The sequence below is a fragment of the Athene cunicularia genome (genome assembly GCF_003259725.1).
Source record: "Athene cunicularia isolate RWA chromosome 1 unlocalized genomic scaffold, athCun1 chr1_part1, whole genome shotgun sequence".
Classification (NCBI taxonomy): domain Eukaryota; kingdom Metazoa; phylum Chordata; class Aves; order Strigiformes; family Strigidae; genus Athene; species Athene cunicularia.
The window spans coordinates 87,186,945-87,209,107 of record NW_020799091.1 but is presented as its reverse complement, the minus strand read 5'-3'; the positions used below and the strand labels follow the sequence as shown (position 1 = coordinate 87,209,107).

Here is a 22,163-nt window from a genome sequence, read left to right as displayed (position 1 = left end):
CACACTATTTGTGGACTTTCTGAGGCTTTTCAACATGCCACTCAGAAACAACATGTGCATGCCATGGTCTGAAAAAATATTTCTAGATGTATTATAAAATTTGACTATGTATTATAAATCAGTAGAAAGAACAGATGCTGCTTGTTCATACAGATGATAAGTAAAAGACCTCCTACATAAGACTCCACCTATCTTCCACTGCTTTCTTTCCCTCTTAGTAAGTCCATCAGTGGTTTTAGAAATCCAGAAAAGCAAATGACAAACAATTTCAGGCTGCTCCCTCACATCACACCTGACAAAAGAAGTGGAAACCAGACTTTCTGTTTCTCCCTCCACAAAAAAAAAAAAAAAAAAAAAAAAAATGCCAAGTCTCTGGCTGAAGAGCTTCGGAAAAGCTTCAGATGTGAAATATAGCTGATCTGGTTGCCACGTGCCATTTAGTGCATTGGTCTTGACCTTTATAGAATAAACTTGAAGTACACTGGGATGAACTACACTTGCCTATATCTGCAGGTAATGAGCTGGAATATCTATGTGGTCTTCTAGATTTTTTTAAAGGATTTGGCTCTCTTTGGCTACACTGAAGAAGTCAAAGGTTTAGCTGAAAAGACTTCATGTCTTTTGATGAGATAGTAAACTTCTATGTAAGAGGTGAAGTGTAAATAACTCATTTTGGTTTATTATATAAATATTTATGTGATTATTTATCTTCCTATGTAAAACACGTTTAGATTTGCCTTAATTTCTTGGTTTATCCATGATATCTAGACAAAGTGATGTACACATACAGAATTATAAATGTAAAAAAAATCTCTTCAGATCCAAGTAGATACTTCATATTGGATAGGAATTGGTACGCTATGTCAAGCATGTAATTCTCAATACAAAACCACTTTTTTCTTAATTTCCAAATGAGGCAGCACTTTTAGGAGCAGCAGAAGTACATGACGTGAATTGCCAGATCCTCTCTAAAACAAGTATTTCAGCAGATATAAGCAGCCCACATAACAGGATGCTTGGCTTTCACAGGCCAGATAACATCCCAAGAAACTCAGTTTTTCCTTGAAGAAATCAAAACATTCCAGAAGGGAAGCTAGGCTTCAGCATTTATTTAAGGCTTCATGTTTTAAACTACTTTTTTTGAGCTGTTTTTCTTGATTTTTTTTTTTTTAATTTCATTTTAGTAACTGTCTTAATGATTGTTATTGTAGATTGCCACACTTTGAAAAAGTCACTATGCAAATTCTAGTTGGTTAACAGTATGGTACTTGTCAAGCAGCTATTCTGCTTCTGCAGCTTTCTAACATCGGACTTGGCCAAGGCGTGCTTTTTCTGTTCTCTACTGGAGAAAGTTGAAAGTATAGATGAAAAGGTAGAGAATGGATATTACAAAAAGAGGGATCAGATCCAAAGTGTGCCTGAATTAGTCTGTGATAACAAGTATTACAACAACTATCAAAAGAAGATACTGACTAAAAAAAACATAATGTTTTTTCTTTTACCTGATGTCACTTTCCCAGACTCGACTATCATCCAAATCTTCAATAAACTTCTCCCCTTTCATCCAGTAGATTAAAGGACTGACATCTCCACTATATCCAAAGAAAGCTCGGCAGGTTAGATTAGCAGAACCGCCTGTTACAAAGAATGTAAGAAAATATGTTATTTCAAAATTTGTAAAAACAGTTTCATTTTTTAGTCAGTTGCTTTTGTTGATTAAAAAAAAAAAAAAAAAAAAAAAAAAGAAATATCTGTAGAGACCATCAGTTTTCAGCTGTTGCAGAAAATGTCCAGAAGTATCTACTTGTCTTGCTACTAGTGTTCAATATCTTTTCTGAAAATAAATACAATAAAAGTGAAGTTAAATGTTACATAAGAACAGGATTCAATTTTGTATTCTTTCACCAAATTTTCTGTTTAGTAAGGAAATGAAAGCCTCTGTTTTTCCAAAAAGAGATGACTTAATGAAAAAATTCCATGTTTTCTCTGAAAACAGATAAAGGATAGATAAAACAGATGTGCAAGAAAGTCTGTGTTATTTCAGCTTTGCAGTGGTTTCTGCAAAGGGGCCGGTAGATTCCTGTAGGGTATCATTTCCAAGGGACAGACAGTAGAAAGATGTGTGCTCATTGCTAAATTATCTTTGCAGGAAAGTATTAAACAGTGCATCTTGAGAAAGGACACGTGAACTCATTCTGTACATTGTGGGACACATCTCACCCTGTGAATGGGAATAACAATTAGGTACATGCAGCAAGGAGGAGAAATTATATATATGTGCAAAGTTGCTTATTTAATCATTACAGTGAAAATTAAAAATGTAATATGCCTTCACATTGGTTCATTTTCATTGTGTAGTCTTACATTGTATGAGTACCACCTGGCTTTGGGGTTTCAGCTAGAACACATACAGGGATCAAACCAATATTTTGCATGTTTTTTGAGAGTTGTGAAGACCAGGTAAAGCTGGAGGGCAGCCACATAGTTAAAGGTCTCCCATTCACTGCTGTAAAGATGTTGTCTCAGTGTACAAGAACTCTGCTAAACTGCAGTGTGCCTTTCTTTAGTGGATAATTACACAGTGATTTAAGGAAGTGTTGTGATTTAGGGAGTCCTTTTTTATCCCCAAGCAGAGTATTTTCATGGAGTTTATATTACTGCAGAGACCAAACTCATATTTTATTTACACTTTCAATTTCTGATCTTAGGAGTTTTAAAGCTGACTGACCACAGCTCCTGTAGAAAAAAAAAAAAAAAAAAAAAAAAAATTCTGTACTGATATGCCATGAGAAGTTCATCTGTGTTCAGTGAATTTCCTTAAAAACGCACTGCTTTGGGTCAGGTCTTGGTCCTTCTCAAACATATGACATGAATATTTTAGTATCTTATTTACTTTTTAGTATGAAAAAATGCAGGATGCTATATAACAAGACGATAAGTGTTTATTTTAAAAGTCTTATTTGTCTGAAATGATTTGTGGTATACTGTAATGATATCTGACTCCACTGTCTGGCTTGAACTCTCACATCCACATCATAAAATGTGCATTATCGAATTATTTTAATCAAGATGTGCAACATTAAGGCAAGTATCATCTATGTTACTTTCACAAGCTGTTTAGGAACTGAGTTGCTTTTAGGCATTTCATGAACTTTTGGTTGGTGCCACAGTCTTTGTCAGCAATGCCTGCTAAGGAGATGGTATTATCCCTGTACGTGAAACTAGGATACAGAGAAGGTTCTAATTTGTAATCAGAAAGTATGAAATCAGATCTCTGACTAATAAGATGTTTTGATAATCTCATCTGATTTAGAGCGAAGTTACCAAACGTAAGCTGAAGATCTCCAGTGAGAGAGTGAAAACTCTCTTTCTAAAGACAACCACAGCTCCTGTTCCCTCATCCCAGGGAGCAATGGTCAGGACACCTCCCTGGAAACAAACCTTTTCAATGTCTGCACAGCTCAAGAAGTGCCATTTGGAAGCACTGGAGAGAAGAATTTTTGCAGACTCGAAGCCATTTGCAGGGAATGAGATGAGCATTGGGACACCACTTAATGTAGGTCAAATGCATGAAAAACTGTAATGGAACACGATAAGCTCCCTGGTTGTGCCCAGGACATTTTAACAGATGGAAACCCAGTTTCTTATAGCAGTTGTATACCAGATATAAGCTTTTTTTATTATTTTTTTTTAAATTTTTTTAATAATAGTTATGATACATGAACGTGAGAAAACGAAAATACAAAACCTTAAAGGATTATGAGTGCCTTGGCCACAGTCATCCAATATAGTACATGTTCAGGTCTGTGAAATGCCTTGTAACCCAGCATTGATGGCCTCTGATCACTTTCAAAATGGGAGAAGGTACCTGCACATCTACAGAAAAAGCAGGTTCCTGTGATAATTGAATAATCCTTATGGAATTATCTACCAGTTTTAGAGGGAAGAGTGCTACCTAATGCATCACTGCCACTTCTTGGGCTTTTTCTGGAGCTTTCCCACCAAGTCAAGGCCCAGTTGAAATTTGTTAGCTTTTAAGATCTGGCAAGATCACAGCTAGAGGGGCTGTAGCTTCTGGCCAATTTATCCATGATTCACAGCGATTAGGCAACACAGATGCTGCACCATCAAAACTCTCCAGGCTCCTGAAGCTAACAGGCACCCACTGAGAGCTGATTTTTCCACTGTGCGGGCCTCTGAGCCTTTTACAGGTGAATATTAACGCACATAGTTTTGTTTTTTTTTAAAAAATAAACATCTTCTGTTAAGGACAAAAAATGTCAGAAGAGTTTGTAAGAGTAAGGTTTTTTTCCTCATTAAAATATTAAGGACATTTCCCCCCTAAATAAAATATGTAAACATATTTTTAAAAATAGAATCCAAAGTTTCCATTCGACATGAAATATTTGCACCTAAGAAATAAATTAGGAAGGATGTAATGCCTCTTAGTAGTAGTCTGTTTATTACAGTCCCTGAGCAAAGGCCATTAGCATGCTGGGTGTTCAGCTGTAAATTACCTATACTGTCTACCTTGACCAATCTTCACAATAAGTCAGTGGGAAGTTCATTAGCAGGTCATCAAGAAAGATTCAATGACCAGCTAAAGACCAACTGTGACCATTAATGAGGAGGTCTGTTACTCCAGAGCTCACAGCTCTTTGCAGAGGGCAGGGGAGCTCACTTGGTGGAGCAGAGATGCTCACAGCTGCAGGCACATGTAAGTAATGGGCAAAGGCTGACCGAAGGGCAACATTTGAGCAGAGAATTTTGAGAGCACATCTTGACCTCTGCTCCAGTGCTGCCCTCATGTGAGTGAGTGTATGCGGTAGGATGTGCTGCATTTTTCCCTAGAAGTGCATGTTTGAAGTGAGCAGACAGAGGCTGCCTAGTTTGGCACAGAGAGGCTGCTTATAAGAAGTTTATAAGAAGCCCACAGATTTTTACAAAGCATGCAAAATTTAAGTAAATAAATACAAGAGCTGCTTTGCTTTATTTTTAAGCTAATGTATAAAACAACCTGTCAGCCAATTAACTCACAGTTAACCCTACACAACTGTCTCCCTCCAAGTGTTTTCTGTGCTGAGAAAAACTATAGAAATGATTTGAAAACTGTAAAACTTTGATGAATTGATATATAATGCTTTCTATGTCATTAATTTAAATTTTCCTGTAAATGCTGGATTATTACAGTTTTATAGTCTATCTTTGAAGGAATTTAAGTAACACATTTTAAATTTACTACAGATTTTAAATTAAATTCCTAGGGAAATCTATCTCTCTCTCTGTATCCCCTTTGCTGTGAGGTGTTATAAATTCTTGAGAGTGTTCTGTCTCAAGTTATGTCCTGGTCAAACTGCTTTTTTTATGGACACTGGAAAAGTCTAAAGGCATGAGATTAGAATTATTAAGTGAAGCAGATAATGCTGGTGCTTTTATTAACACAAACACCCCTCAAAAAAACAAAACAAACCAACAACCCAACAACCCAAGCAACCACCCCAAAACACCCTCAAGAAAAGATAAAAAGAAAAATGTCACTTTTGACTTCTCAGTAAAATTATAATTTTTTTACTGTGAAAAAATGCAATAAAGACATGTATGAGAACACCTAAAAAGTAAGCCTTCTCCATCACCCTTATTTCTGAAGATGAATATACTCTTACTGTATTGAGCTGATTTTTGTAAAAATTGGAATATATAGAACTACAAGTTCCTGCTGCTTGCTGTGATAAAGTTGTGCTGTCAACTCCAGCCAACTGGGTTCAAGCTACATTAATCAAAAGCTCTTTGCCATCTCAACTGAGAACAACTCCTGTTGCACAGTACGGTTTCAAATAGAGCAGAATGCAAAGAGGGGACCACAACAAAATGTACTTCCTTTGAAACCAGCAAATCCCCTCAGCAGAGCAACACATTGGTTTTATGCCCGTTTGCTAACTGACAACATTTGGGGTATTTTGCAAACTACTGCTATGGCAACTTAGATCCAGGAGAGGGCACTGTCTAACCTCTAAACAATTAAAACAAATGTCAAATTCTGAGTGTTTAAGCTCTAATTAAAAACATCAGCCTGCTAAGAACCTGCTAGTTTTAATTAGCAAATAGTGAATGTTTTGTGGCTAGCGAAATGTCATCTTGTATGGGCCGTCTAAATTACACTTGCACTGTTAGTCATACAAGTTAGCACACACGGTGATGCACCCGTTCTAGCCTTGGATTTGACATATTCTTCAGTGAAGGACAACCATTTTTGTTGGAAGAAATGTTAATTATCAGAAACAGACATCTCCTGCAACCTCTTTTTAGAAAAATCCTCGAAGATATACTATGGAAGTGAAGCGCTTGGGAGCCATGCTCAGCATCTAGTAATGTTGAGAGCCAAAAGAGTGGAAATGTTAAGTGTACTGAAATACGGAACCTTCTTTTAATGTACAGTGTAAACCATTTATAAAACTTATGCGCAGGCAATACCTATGCACTTATAAGTATGCCGTTTCTTTGTAATGTTAACACTTCAAAATGAAATAAAAGGCCAAGGCAGACACAATCAAAATCTCTCACACATAAATTGAATACCATTCTTTCCATTCACGTTAGCAAAAAAGTACCGACAAAATATCAGTCTTCCAAGTGGAGGGATGTAAAAGCTGTTAACTTCCTAGGTGTGATGGATAGGTGGCAATTTCTCACAAAGTCAATGACCCACTTGTTTTGCCAATGTCATCTGCCAAGCCCAGAGGGCAGGCGGGTAGAAGCTACTTATGTTTTCAGAGAAGTCTCACATCCTAAAACAGTTCAACAGTTCTTGAAAGCCTTCTTGTAAACACAATTAGGGATAAGATACCACATAGTTTTGAGCCATGAGCCTTGATCATATGATCGTATTCTCGGGATTTGTAAGTCTTCCCTTAGAGCAGGATGAACTGCAGAGATTCCTCCTGATTCCTTCTGTGCCTATACAAAGCATCACTTACTGCTATGCTGGCCTTCAGTTTACATATGCATTTTCACATCTTGATATCATGTACTCTCTTACCAGATTGTAACTGTCTTGCTGCATGTTTCATATAGCTGGTTAGGCCAAATTTTTTAAAATTTTTTTAAATTGCTATTTTCTGAAATGTAACTGCAAGCTGGGAACTGCCAAATTCTAGTCTCGTTACTGAGTGGTATGTTGTGAAGTCTTTGGCAAGCAATCAGGTCTTGTATCCATACAATTGTGAGGATACAATGTACAAATTCCTTCTACTTTGAATTCAGTGGATGTAGGTTTGAGAGAGATGGGTATTATCACTCCAGTAAATATTATCATGCAAGCATCATACAAAGTGGCTGAATGTGATTACACAAGGTATATCTCGTCATTAATAGACCTGTCCATATTTTGTTATGCTGAGAAGCGACATACTAATTGCACAGGACTCTGAATTACATACTGAGTAAGACTTTCAGGCCATAAATGTGTAAACTTAGACTACACACCACCATTCCTCCACAAACCACACACACACACACACCCCACCCCCACCCCCCCCATCAGCTGAAGGTTTGCAGCAGTTCAGAGAGAGACTGTATCTTTTGAACTTTCACTGAATTTGTAGATATCACTATTTATTGGAGAGGTTAGAAAACCACTTCCTTGAATTTCTGATGATTTTTTTTTTTTTAACTTGGAAAAAGCCTAATTCTTGTTCATTAGGGGTTTGGGTTTTGTTTTTCACTTAGAAACTAGCCCTCATTCACTATAGAGCTAAACTCATTTGCTCACTCATAGTCATCCACTGCCATATGAATAGCCCTTTACCCTGCAAAGCTTCCAGCTGCTGAATTAGAGCACAACAGTAAGACACTTAATGGAGGTGTCTGTATGTTGCTGCTTACATGTTCTTTGCTGTCAGCCCTGTGATATTTGAATCTGCAACACTTATTAAGATGCTATACTGAAATAAGATCTAAAATCTACTAGATCTACTGAAATAAGATCTAAAATTAACCTAAGAATATGAAAAAAATTTTGGTGGACTGCTTCATAGCTTGTGAAGGAAAAGAAATTCAATCCTTTCTGCTTTGAATGCTCTTTAGCAGCAGACTAACAGAGAGAGTCAATGAAGACAGAAACCACTAGTGCAGACTGCAGCAAAAGAAGTGATGTATAGGACTTTGGGCTCGAAATTCCCAGAACATCTCTCAGGTACATCTATTGTTAAACTAACCTTCATTTCACAAGAGGTAACAAAACCCCTGAACCAATAATCTTGATTTTCCTAACAGCAGGACTCTCCTCTTGATAGATGACAATGTCAGGCTGATAGATTATTTGTTCAGCAAGTATTTTTCATTCCTTCCTCTCCAGAAGTAGAGACTGGAGTGGAAGAGAACAACTACCAGAAGCATAAAGCAAGAATTGCTAAAGAAAAGGGAAGTCACTGCAATTGTTTTACAAGCTTGACTTAACTTTCACTCATGTTTTTTTCTCATGGATTTTTTTAGACAAATGCATTTCTCAAACACTTTTTCCCTGTGCCCTCTCTGTCAGATCAAAAAATAATTTCTGTTTTAGAAGCCTAGCAGTTTTCAGATGTAAGTCATGGGAAAATATCCTAGGTAACAAAATATCTCCAACTGAGAAACAAAATGAGGTTGCCCTAAATGCCAAACTTCACATACTTTTTAGCTCTTACAGACTTATGACTTGGGAGTTTTATATTTGTCCACACCATACATAGTTTAATAGTTCAGTGTTTTGCTTCTGTATTCTTTAACAACTGCACTGCATTTGACAGTTCTGGGTGTTGTGGCTTTTTCATTTTAATGTTGCTACATGGTAAGAAAACAAGCTTAACAAGCAGGCTGAAGTTCCCTTTGCATAAAGGAGTCCCATAAGGAGTCCCATATGAGAGACCATACTCCTTATGGTCTCTCTCTGCCTTGAAGGAGAGACAGATATGTTATGCACCCAGGGATGCCACTGCCCCTCAGCAGACTCTGAACCCCAGGACAGTCTTGCAGCTTTCACTTTATGAATACCTGCTCTGGGTCACTTTTGGGAAACTTCTAGAAAAGCAGAAGGGGTTTCCTGTTTATCTTTTTACATTTCAGGGAGGTTAGATTAGGAAAAAAAAAATAATTAAATGTGTGTCTCTCTGGTAAAGAATATTGATAAGAAATATATAAAGAACGGTAATGTCCTGGAGTTCTGTACATGAGTGTGGGCTCCAAGCAACTGCAAAGCTGTAATAAAGTCTTCATTCGTTAAGGAAAACCATCTCAAGCCATTACAGCTCACAAAATTTTCTTCTTTCCCATACAAAATCCAAAGGCAAAACAGCAGCAAACTGAAAGTGGGACTTCAGCGGCTCCTCTAAGTTAGAACACAGTTGTTGCTAAATTCGTTTTGCTAAGGAGCTACTTGAACACAACGGTAAATCCAGTCCACCCATGCCTATGATGACAATAATTTTCTAATATAGTATGCTTGCAATAGCACAGTTATCTTTTCCCTTTTCACTTTGCTTTCTTTTACGTGTGCAAGCTGTAGAAATAACTGACCTCTTTTTTTTTTTTTTTTTTTTAATCCCTAAGAGTTTTGGGCCAACAGATGAGAACATTCAAATGTTTTGCCACAGAGGTTTTGTTATAAATCCCATTTTCTTGTTCTTTCTGAACAGAATATACTGGGTTTGCTTTGGTCTCTTCTAGGTGCTAGATCAGCTCAAAAAACCCTGCAGATAAATCATGGCAACCAGCTGTAGCCCTAGCACTTTCTCCCAGACTCCCTCTTAGGTGTACTGCACAAAACTTTCTGTACAAGGGAAATGCAGACTATGTCCTGGATTCTAGATGATGAGAAATAACACATTTTTTTTCCAAAAGAGGTTAACTTTGGGGAACTGTAGTAAACAATTTCCTATGTCAGATCCCACTTAAACAAAATATCAATAATCTTAAGGAACAGATTTGGCAATTCATTTTCCATACAAATTATCAGCTATTCAACATCTTGTGGCTATTTCAGCCCCTAGCTGTTCAGTTAGTTGATTTCTTCAGACATAGCACTTAATGAACAGTGTTGGAAACTGTGTTTTACTATAATGTCTCATAATACCTGCTCTTTAACTGTTTTGGAAAGTGAGACTGTAATGTTTGTGCAATCAACAGATAATTTGAGTACCTATAGAAATTTTTCAGCTTTGGAGTCACACATATATACTAAATAATAAATTGTGGGTTTATTTTCCATTGGTCGGCCTGACTGCTCTTTTCCTCCCTTTGCTCCTTTTTCATAAGCAAGCCTACAACAGTGCAGGGAGTTACTTGTGCAAGGAAGTATTCTGAAAAATACTGTAGAGATGGGCTGCATATGGAAGATTTCTTACAAAAGTAGAGATTAAGGAAAGTAGCAGGCATGGTGTCACCTACGTGGGTATTAAGGAAGGTGAGACTCCAAATAGCAAACAACAAGTAATTAAACACTATCTCTTCCTCTGGTGCTCTTTACTCTTCAGCACACACTGGAATCATTAGCAGTTCTAGATCTTCATGAACTAACCAGTTCTGTCAGATCACACCATATGATGAAAAATGTTATTTGGAAAAGACTCAGTCTAGTTTGCCAAGCATGTGGATGGGGAAAACTACCATTCCTGTGGAGCAGTGTGGCACAACAGGATAAATATAATTGAAATAAACCACATCTATTACATGAATCAAAATATTTTCAAATTGGTTCAAAATTTGAAATTCTCTAGTTCTCTGTTTAAATTTTCACCATGAAAGCCATTAAGCACCACTAAAAATGGTGCTTCATCAGCCCTGATGAAAAAAACCTGTTCATTACTGACAGATAGATAGATAGATAGATAGATAGATAGATAGATAGATAGATAGATGAAATCAGCACCAACTTTCCCTTTTACTGCAATAAAACCTCTGAGGGTAGCAAGATATTTCATGCTTATTCATACTGGGGTTTTCTATGTAAAAACAAAAGAATGAGAAAGAATGATATATGTACAGTTTAGATGTGCTTCTTTAAATCACAGTGTCCCCACCTTATGTATAAGAATATATTGCAGTGTAATTAAGTATCACATGGACTGATATATTTTTATATAATTTAAAAACATAAAATATTTCTATTGCATAAAAATGTGAATGCAGGCTGTTTCTAACAGCATCAGGTTTCCCATTTTTATACTGCAGTCATTACACCATGTAGTCTATTTCTCTTGCATCAGTGAGTTAGTTGCCTGTTTCCCAAAGAAACCACTGAAATGAAATCCATGAAAACAAAAGCCTCTTATTCACAAAGATGCAAACGGAGAAACTTTATTATTTGTATGTTACAAATGTGCTATACTCTTGGACCGTACGCATGCGGGAATCTACTGCTATTGATCAGCTTCCTTTCCACATGGAAGGTTGACAGGCTTTTTCAGTATATACCTCTCTGTAATTGCGTATTGATAGAAAACACTTAGTGAGGGCAGCTGCACAAATGCTGCCAATGGAATAAAAAGAATCCAGCTAGCACTGTGTATGTGCTACCCTGACTTTAAAGGAAAAAAGTATAGAAATGGGGATAAGTTTGAATTCTTGATGCCATACTCTGCTTTCTGACCTGCAGGTATATCAGTGGAGTAGAGGACCTGTGTTATAACCAGAATTCCCACAGGTAAAAAGATGGGTCTGTCCAAAGGTAGGATTCCTGCTGTACACTCCTGGGCGACACAGCACCTTCTCCCTCTGGGTCCTCACTCTGCATGAGAGCTTCTGCTCTACAGCAGGGCTGGCCCACTGTTCCCAGCCCCAGAAGTTCATCTTCTCTCACTCTGATTTAGGGTAGGTGAAGACCTGTGATCTCCACCCCACTCCACATATCCTAAGTGTTCTTGCACCACATAGGCAAGAGGGAGAAGAGTTGTTCTTGTACTCCTAAACAGCACGTGCTTGAGGACTGGCTTTACATTTTCAGTCACTTATTGAGAGAAAAAAAGGCCTGGCCAGACTGAAGATACAATGGGAAGAAGCAGAGCCTGATATCCCCATCTATGTAGGTATTTTTGTCAAGAGGAGATGGTCTTGAGACTGGAAAATCTGGACAACAGCAAGGCTTAAGTGATTTATCTTCTTGCAGCAGCTATGTGGGCCTCATTTCTCTAGTCCACCTTCATCCTCCTTTAGTTGTAATTTCCATAGTTTTTCTGTAGAGGGTCCTGCCAGGAGAGATTTAGGGCTCCTCTATCTGAAGCTGCACACCTTAGGTCAGCAAGCAAGATATCAATTCTCATTACTAGCATAATTGTGGATTTCCTGATCAATTTACAAAACCTACCATTCTCCTTCTGCATGTCTACTGTAATTTCTATTTTAATTTTCGAAGTGCTCTGAAAGGCACAGGAATTGTGACTTTTTTTATAAGTAGAAGAAAGTGAGGGAAAATTTCACTTTGCTTCATTCAATCCCAGGAATACAGAACGTTGTCTGCAATGTTGCTTGTGTTTTCTAACAGTTTTTGCAGGTCTCAAAGCAAGGAATAAAATCAGAGTTTGAGTGACAAGAGACATCAGAAGGTACAACAGGTAATTGTTACAGGAACAGAGAAAAATATTAATTATGCAATATTTATACTAACTGTGCAAGGAGGGAGGTAGCAGGCTTGTGTTTCTGACAGTGCAATGTGTGGGGTACCACCCTGAGCAGTGGCCCCAGTGTTCACCTGGGGACCCCTCCAGAGTTCAGGCTACTAGTCACCCCAAACTTCATGATAGTTTTTTAATGTGGACACCTGTCTGTGAGGGACCAGGGTAAGTTTGCAAAACCCGCTTTCACTTGGGACTTGGAGCTAGAATTTTAATAACAGATCTGGGGAAGAAAAGAGGCTGTGTTAACCCTTGCACTACCTATCCCATCATCAGGTCTAATAACATCGCAGCTATATGCTTTGATTTTTATTGATGCAATAATTTGTAAGCGCTGTTACGAACTACTGGGTAATAAAACAATGATGGGTTTTGAGAAAATACTTAGTACAGTGTTTACTTTCAGTCCTTTTGCATCTAAATGGCATCACTTCAAAAATGTGTTACAATTGCAGACATATGAAAATAAGTATTATTTATAAAGCAGTCCAAAATGAATAACCTTAGGCATTACGTAATGTGTTATTACATATCCAGCCAGTTTTCTAAATGTGTATTGTAGTATTGTACACTTTCAATGGAGTGTAAATGCATACTTATCTCACAGAATCACAGAATCGTCTATGTTGGAAAAGACCTTGAAGATCATCCAGTCCAACCATTAACCTAACACTGACAGTTCCCAACTACACCATATCCCTCAGTGCCAAGTCGACCCGACTCTTAAACACCTCCAGGGATGGGGACTCCACCACTGCCCTGGGCAGCCCATTCCAACGCCCAACAACCCCAGAAGTAGAAATACTTCCTAATATCCAGTCTAAACCTTCCTTGGCACAACTCGAGGCCATTACCTAGTGTCCTGTTGCTTGTTACTTGGTTAAAGAGGCTCATCCCCAGCTCTCTGCACCCTCCTTTCAGGTAGCTGTAGAGGGCGATGAGGTCTCCCCTCAGCCTCCTCTTCTCCAGACTAAACACCCCCAGTTCCCTCAGCCGCTCCCCGTACGACCTGTGCTCCAGACCCTGCACCAGCTTCGTTGCCCTTCTCTGGACACGCTCGAGTCATCCAATGTCCTTTTTGTAGTGAGGGGCCCAAAACTGAACACAGGAATCGAGGGGCGGCCTCACCAGTGCCGAGTACAGGGGTCAGATCCCTTCCCTGTCCCTGCTGGCCACGGTATTGCTGATGCAAATGATCTGAAATGAAGTCATATGGATTGTCTCAAGTGAGAATAGTGGAGGGGGAAAAAAAAAACCACTTTAAAATCCTCCTTCTTTCACAAAAATATTTTTTGAAAATGTTAATTTTGGATCATGAATCTTCAAACACAAATAAAGTGAGAAAGGGTAAAACAGCCACCCATACTGAATCAGAGCAAAGACCCACTATCCCAGAATCCTGTATCTGACAGTATTCAATAGCAGGAGGGCAAACATCTAGATACAAGAGTCATAGCCCCTAAAAACAGCCCTAATTTTATGATGAAAATGTTGACAGACTTTAAACTACAAGAACGCCAAATAATAAAGAAAGATCATATGGCTGTTCTCTGTAGGCAATTAATCTGTTTGTTCTAACAGGATGAACATATAAAACAGAACCAGTAATCTGCTTCATTAGCACTAGGAGACAAGAAAAAATAGCCTTCTGATAGAAGTTCAGCAATGTGCTTTTTAACAAAAGCATGTGCGTTTATCTGAAAAGTTAAAAGATGGAAATTTATTGTTATAATAAAAAGCAGCTAGGTGAGCTTATCCAGTTGAATGCTTTGCCCCCAATTTGTTATCTTTTCTCCAGGTTTCAGAATAATCAGCAATAGTTATGAATAAGGTTTGTCAAGAGTTGTTTGGGGTTTTTTTTAATGCATTAGATTTTGGATAACATGTATATTAACCTTTATTTTGCATACATTATTATCCTAAAACACTTTGTAATGTGAGATGATAAAGTTCAAGTGTTAAATAATGAGAGAATTTAAGAGACTTGAAAAAAACGGGGCAAAATAATAAAAAGTAGGAGGAAAAAGTCAAAGTTATTTCTACTCTAAGTGGTCATTTGAAGAAAAAGTGAAGATTTTTTTAAGACTGTGATGTCAGACAGTGTTTCCTTGGTGTCCAACACAGGTAATAATGTGACGTAGGGTGTCTGGTCCTGTAACTTTTCCATTTCCTCTGAGTCATTCTCTAAAACTTATACATGTCCTGATGAGTATGAGAGAAAAGCTAACTCAATAGGAACAATAATAACTTTTAAATGCCCCGCTGAATTGTATCCACTTATACTACAATAAGGCATTCTTCTAAAAGCTATTTCCTTTTTTAATGTTTAGGTCAGTACTGTGTGGAAGGAGTAGCTGGGAAGCAGAAAAAGATTGTTGCTGTCAAGATTAGGACAAGACCTCTTCGAGGGTGTGTATATGAGAAACTGGATGATGGTAATGAGAAGATATCCTCTTAGAGATGGGCTGCTGGCATCTACCCAGTGATGCTGCAGTAGCTGAAAAGCAGATTCCAGTAAAAGGCTGAGCTGAAACAGGAGGATCTTGCTTTTTCTTCTTAAAACAAAAGTCCACAACACTGCTCTTGCCCCACGTTTCCACCATCACCCTTTCTCATGCTATACCCTCCTCCCCATCCTGACAGATCTCCTGTAATTGCCAGCACCTCACTGTCTGGAGACAGCTCTAGGACTGGGCCTCCAGCACCCAAATCAGGTGAGCGGCAGCCTGGACCCTGTTAACAAGGAGATACCTCTTACAACTCTGTCTTCACACATAAATTCATGAAGACTGGAATCTTCCAGGCCCTAACATAAGAGAACATCAAATGTTAAAAAACCCCCAAAACTTTGAGGAATGATCAAGGAGAAAAAAACCCTGACAAAATAAAGCAAAGCACTGCAAAAGAGTTGTGGGAGAACTGACTGACAGCAGGTACTTTCCTTCATCCATTAGATTCTTCTCCTATAGGTTTGAGAGTGGCATTACAAATAAGAACTAGCTAAGAGAAGCAGTTTGCCATCCTGAATAAAATGAATCATTCCTAATATGATTAGCACATGTTGCATATTAGAATGAAACTGAAATGTAAGTTTTAAAAGAGCATTTGTCAAAAAGGCAGAATAAAAAGGTTGACACGACATTTTCCACATAAATGAAGACTTTGAAGGAAAAAAAAATTGCTTTTTATGTTCATTTTAGAGATATTTCTATTAAAAAGCTATTAGTTACTCAAATGTCACTTTTATGAATAAAAACTTATCTTGGTGACATGGGAGATATTGCAGATGAGCTGTTGTTTGTGTAAAGGGCTGCAAACCCCCAGATTATCACTGAGAAAGAAAAAATGCAGAGCTACCAACTCATCCTTTCAGTAAGTGGGAACATGAATAGCTCCATTATGTTATTTGAAATTACCAAGGAAAATTGTTAGGCTGGCTAGACAGGAACAAAACCATATCCTCCATATAGTTTTTACAATTTTATTTATGAGCTGACCATAAATGAATGATTCATAGACTGGACACACCAGGTTCAATAGAATTAAGTTGCTACAGTTTAGACAATGGGATGGAAAAGTAGAGGTTTCCAGGAGACAGGATTTCTAATAAAAAGACATCCTATTCTGTTTTCTTGGATTTTTCTTCTGTCTATTAGTTTATTTAATTTGAATAGACTAGCACCTCAGAGCTGCTAGCCCAGGATGGGCTAGCAGAACAAGGCTGGCCTGTTAAGCCAAGATCGTGGGATCTCTCCCAGGACTTGCAGGCTCTGAATTCAAGTGCTGCAGGAGGAGGATTGGAAACCCTTTTGGATCTTGGTCAACCTATGTTCTTAGAGTTTTAAAACTCTGTTAAGGAGAGTAACTTAGTTGGAGCTGGGGATCCGAAGGTGATGCTGCTAGCAAGCTTCACATTAATGATCTTGGAAACTCTTCCATGTCTTTCTGCCTGGAAACATGGACCTTGGAAGTCCAGCTCAAGATTTACTGATCAGGTGTGAAAAGCCTCACATGACTGTCAATATTCAAGACCAGGACATTGTAAGCTTGGGGATCTCCACTGACTTGCCATCAATCTAAGATGTTTTCCAAAATGCTGTGGAGCACATCTATTCTGAGTGAGACTACCTTTTATCAAAAACTTCTGACCTTGACATTTAGGTGCAGTTTAAGCTCTGCTACTTGTGTTCTGTATGACTTTGTGATGCTTACTTACACTTTTTATTCTAATTTACCTGCCATCAGGGCTCAGAGAAATTTGTCCTCCCATCCTCTGCTTTGCTAATTAAACTGCAAGGGGAGAAAGTCAATGAGATTTCACAACCAAGACTCCCCATCATCAGCTGTATGAATGAGTAGGCCTGGGTACATTACATAATAAAACAATATGCAGATATAATAACTAAAGCCCTGAAAGCAATATAGATGTAAAATGCCGTATTAGATCATGTGTACTGCTTCTCTGCACTGTCATCTGTACCGGAGTTTACTCATTCTGAACCACATCAGTGATATAACTATTGGTTGTGTTGCATACTGTAGATCTATCATTACTTTTTCTTTTGTACAAACCAGATTAAATTTGCCATGGATCCTCCTTCTGGTGGAGGACAGTAAATGTCGCTGTTATAACATATACTGCTAGTTACATTCATGATTTTTCATTTCTTCATTCACTATTTCTTCATCTATTCCTCAAAGAGGTTACTTGTTTTGGCAGACTATGTAAAGAAGTGTGAAGAAAGGGGAAGATTTATTAATGCATTTTTATAAAAGGTATCAAGTTTAATTCAGTATAATATGTAGGACAATATTACTTTCAATTTATTAGGAAAAGAATAAATAAAGCTTGAATGGCTAGATACACTGGAAAGGCCTTTAAACAAATTGATAGTGAAACCTTAGCAAAAAGTACCCTTGTTATCACTCTAGGCTAGGCCACATTTCTGCAATGAGGAAACTGTTTAACACTCTGTAAATTACGAGATGACTCATATGCTTCAAATTAAGCATTTACATGACTAGGCTGGGGGGGATCATAAGCTTCATGGCGGAAGAGAATGATTTCTCTCATGCTCATCACACACCTAAAACTTCATTCCTTTTGCAGAAATCTTCCTGCTTCTATTAGGAATATCTTTGCAATGTCTGTAATAACACCCCAGATATCTTTTTACTTCCTTTTCACTATTGACTTGTGGCAAATATAATGCTTTCTGTATGCTTTTGTTCTAGAAAGAAAGGCACAGGTAAAATGAAAAAAGGCAAAGTAATAAAGGCAAAAATCAGGAAAAACATTTTAAAATTTAATTAATTGTTTTAGAGAAGGAATTATAAGTGGAAGAAAAATGTGTACTGTTAACTACTTTGTTGATCTTATATAGATACTCCATGTCATTAACCTACAATCAAGATGAAATCTACCTGCATATGATCTAGAAATAGATGTATGTTTTTGCATAGGTATCCAGTCCATGTGTTATTTAATGGTCCAGGTACTATTCTTTCAACAGATTCCACATTTCTTCAGTGAATATGTGCAAGTCTTTTAAAATCCTAAAAGCATAATTAGTATTGTTAGTGGTATTATAATAGGGATGAATTTGGACCCTAAAAATATTGTCTGATGAGTTTTTACTGATAAGAGATGACATTTGCTAGAAGATGTGATGTGAAGAAATTGAAGCATTCATTACAAAGTTAGAACAAACACTTGTTCTGTCTACCACTAATTAAAATAATTTTCACTTCAATCTTATAGCCCGTATGTTCCCTATATATTGTTTCATTTTTTTCCTATTTCTGCAATCCAGTGGGAAAAATTGTGACTCTAGATTACACAAATTTTTACCTGTTTCCTTTCCCAAATTGATTCATTTCACCTCTACTGTTATGGACAGCATTCTGTATTTCTATAGTGTCTTCATATTGACCATCATAAGGTATTCTACACTGCTGTTAAACAGCACAGTAACTTCTCCAGTACAAATGGCTGGCTTTATGTTTACTGCCCAGTAGAACATAATTAATGCACTTTTATGATTGTTAGCATGATGAGAAACCAATTGCTGAAGTACTGCCCAGGCTAACAGCAAAACTGTCCTAGTCCAGGATTTCACCCACTGTCTTCACAGCACCACAGCATTTTGCACAGTAATATGCCATCTGTTGATGGCTGGCAAAATAACCTTCATCATTACTACTGCCCAGATCAACAGCTGCAGAAGTGTAATGAAATATAAAACTATTTAAGGCTTCTATTGCAGTGAAATAAATGTATAAAGACAGTCCATACTACTCTTCCCATGTGAAAGTCTATCATCTTAAGAGTCTTTTATTATGGGTGAACAGCAGGCAAATGGAATCTAGGTGTTTATATGGACTAAAGCAAGGGGTTAGTCAATCTTTCATGCATGGGTCACTGAATAATATTCACTGCTCACAGCAGTTACTGATGTGCTTCTTGTATTTCTGGCTCACATTATCAAGGAGAGCCCTGTTGAATGCTGCCTGTCTTCCACTCCCAAATGTGTTTGTGATGACCACACACTCAAAAAGAATGGTAAACTGGGAAGAAGAATATCAGAGTAGCTCCTCTGAGAGCCAAGATGAAAGGTTAAATCTTAGTCACCTGGAGAAAGTGACTAACTGTGAGGGAAGAAAAACAAAATCAACCCATACCTTGCAAGAAAGGTTTTTCTTTCTGGTGTTAGGAGATGAACACTTACTGTTAATACAAAAGGTAGTCATGGTAACACAGTGGCTGCAGCAGAGACCTTTCAGACCAGCGTCCACATCCTTAGCGCAGGATATAGTTTTCATGATTCTAACCCACTTAGTAGATATTAAACTGATGATTTACTGGAGCTTAGCCAAAAGATCAGCAAGAAAGTTGCATATTTATGGGAGATTTGGACAGAAGCCAATAAATATATATTTGGATTAAATACTATATAATTAGTTTTTATTCACTATAATGTTGTAAAATTCTCTGGAATGTATCCCCGTTATTGGTAGATTGAAATATATTCCCTTTGGGAGAATATTGGAGGGAATGTTTGCCCTCATGAAGTAAATACTTATTTTCATCCTTTTCTCAGCTGCCTGATAACACAGTTGTGGTAATGGTTCCTTTGCCAGCTTTGCCAGTAATCTCTGTGGTTTGCTTGGATTTAAGCTCTATCTTCTTGGGGGTATGGATAATAATTCAGTTTAAATATTAATTTTTTCTTCCTCTTCTGAATTCGCAGAGAACAAAAGGTTTCTACATGTTAAAGATGTGGTAAGAAAATCATTGGGGTTTTATGCATAAATAGGAGGGTTATCCAGAGACTATAACATCATGGGCATTGACCTATTTAGTAATGCTTCCTAACTAATTCTTATCCTCCTAAGAATGGCATGTAAAGTGAATTAAAGTGAATTAAAATGTTCATGTATATAAATCGCCTGGAACTAGTCAAGGATGATGATAAAAATAAGATTAAATTTGTTGTTCTGCTGGTAGAGAGAGAAACTTCCTTACAGATGGGAGAGACTGGTTTTGTTATAAGGAAGAAATACCTCACGAGTAATGTAAGGTAAGACTACAGACTCGTTCATAGAGGTAGGTAAGGTCTGTTCAGATGCTAAGCAGGGTGCATTAAGTCTCATTCAGAAATGTGACAGTTCCAGTTATTCGAGGACAAAGAACAAAATTTCCATAAAAGATCATATAGACTGTGACTATGACTCCTTCCTCAGATGATGTACACAAAGCTTTTACACAATTCGCTTTGCCTTGATCCAGGTAATGCTTTTTTCTAATCTTAGAAAACAAAGGCAGAAAGATTCAAAATTATTTTTGAATTCAAATGGGTTTTGGCTGACAGACTGGAGGAAGGTAGAAAATATCAATAAAGTTCTTTTGACATTTTCAAATAAACTTTGTCAATATTTCTTAATCTAATTTATTTTATTTTGAGAAATGACCTACCCTGACAAAGAAAAGATTATTCAAAGAGGACTGAAAACTGGAAAGGAAATGCAACTTATTGTTTTGTGCTGAATGAAGGAGTTGGCTGCTCCAAGATGAAATACTGCATGGCATCATGGTTGCACCAAATATTCCTGAAAAGATTATTTAATTTCAACCCTAAAAATTGCAGTCTTAGTTCTTATCCAAGTATTGACCCTTGGCAGATTTAAACCACGAGGACTGAGCTGTGCTCAATAATGTGAGTGTGGATTTCTTTAAGGTATTAAGATTATCATCATAGACTATGAATCTTTAGGCTTGGAACAAAGTGTGCCATCACAGAACATTTTCTACACAGGTTACAGTGCTTTCAACATCTCAAGATAAGGTCATTTTGACCTTTGTTTTAGCACTTCTAATATAAAGCCAGGAGAATTACTTGCAAATGTCATAAGACTAGACAAAAGGTGTTAAAATTTCCTGAACCATTGAGACAATGGTTTGCATTTGGAGTTTTACTTGCATTTCAAATAAAAATTCTTTTCTGCCCTATTCCATGTACCTCTGTAAATTCAGAGATTTAACCATCCCAAGCAGGGTATTAACTGGCATGAATGACTAACTCTTGCCATGTGGATCGTTCTCTCTATGCCACATGTACACACATTATGTGAGATAGATAGAATGATATTTTTAATAAAGCTTTGCTTAAGATGTTTGGGTTTGGTTTTTTTTTTTTTGTTTTTTTTTTTTTTTTTAATGTTCAGAGTACTTTGGATTCATATTACAGAAGGTGTGTTGAAGAATTCCCCCAGGCACTTTGAGTGAAACGCTATGATTTTTGCCCTATGATTCATGAGAAAAGTCTCCACCACAAAATAAGGTTACAAAGAAGTTATCAGTGTAACTGTAGAACTAACCAAGGATGTATCAAAATCTCACATAATGACATGCACAAAGAGATGATTTATTAAACCAAACATGAAGCTGATTTTTCCTGATTCTGGAGTGATATGAGGATAATCCAGTGATCTGGTGAAAATGGCAAACAGCCATTATTAACCACAGTAGGACACAAACTTTCACACTGATCAAGCCTAAATACTCTGGAGATGAACTCTTGTTTTATATCCGATCAAGGTTTTGATTCAGCAACATGGTAAAAAAAAATGCTTTACTTTAAAGATCTCTGTCCCATCTCTGCTGCACTCACACAAATGCAATCAATTAGTCAAAACTCCATTTATAAAAGAAAGTATACTTAAGAGCTAAACTGAACTGACATCAAACTACCTTCACCTAGGGGGAAAAAGATAATTTCCATCCACATGTTTCAATGTTGGTGTAATAAACATTGTAACAACACTACAAAATTATAAAAAATACATTTCACATTTTTATCCTTGCTTGTAACAGTCCTTATTACAGATGTTAAACTCATTCATCAAAAAGTTAGAGGTAAATTATAGAAATATATTAAAGATATACACAGTTTTATGTGTCTGCTCAAATTTAAGTACCTGGTTACCCCTACTGTATTATTCAGATTCATTAGGTTGAATAAA

General features: G+C 37.2%; 1 protein-coding gene across 3 annotated transcripts in view; it reads right to left on the bottom strand.

Moving 5' to 3' along the window:
• Positions 1-22,163, bottom strand: part of IL1RAPL1 (interleukin 1 receptor accessory protein like 1) — a 790,829-nt gene that overhangs the window by 30,542 nt on the left and 738,124 nt on the right. For all 3 annotated transcript variants that reach the window (XM_026854140.1, XM_026854158.1, XM_026854149.1), the window contains exon 7: positions 1,503-1,635. In XM_026854140.1, the coding sequence (XP_026709941.1) occupies positions 1,503-1,635 (133 nt within the window). The remainder of the gene's footprint in view (positions 1-1,502; positions 1,636-22,163) is intronic.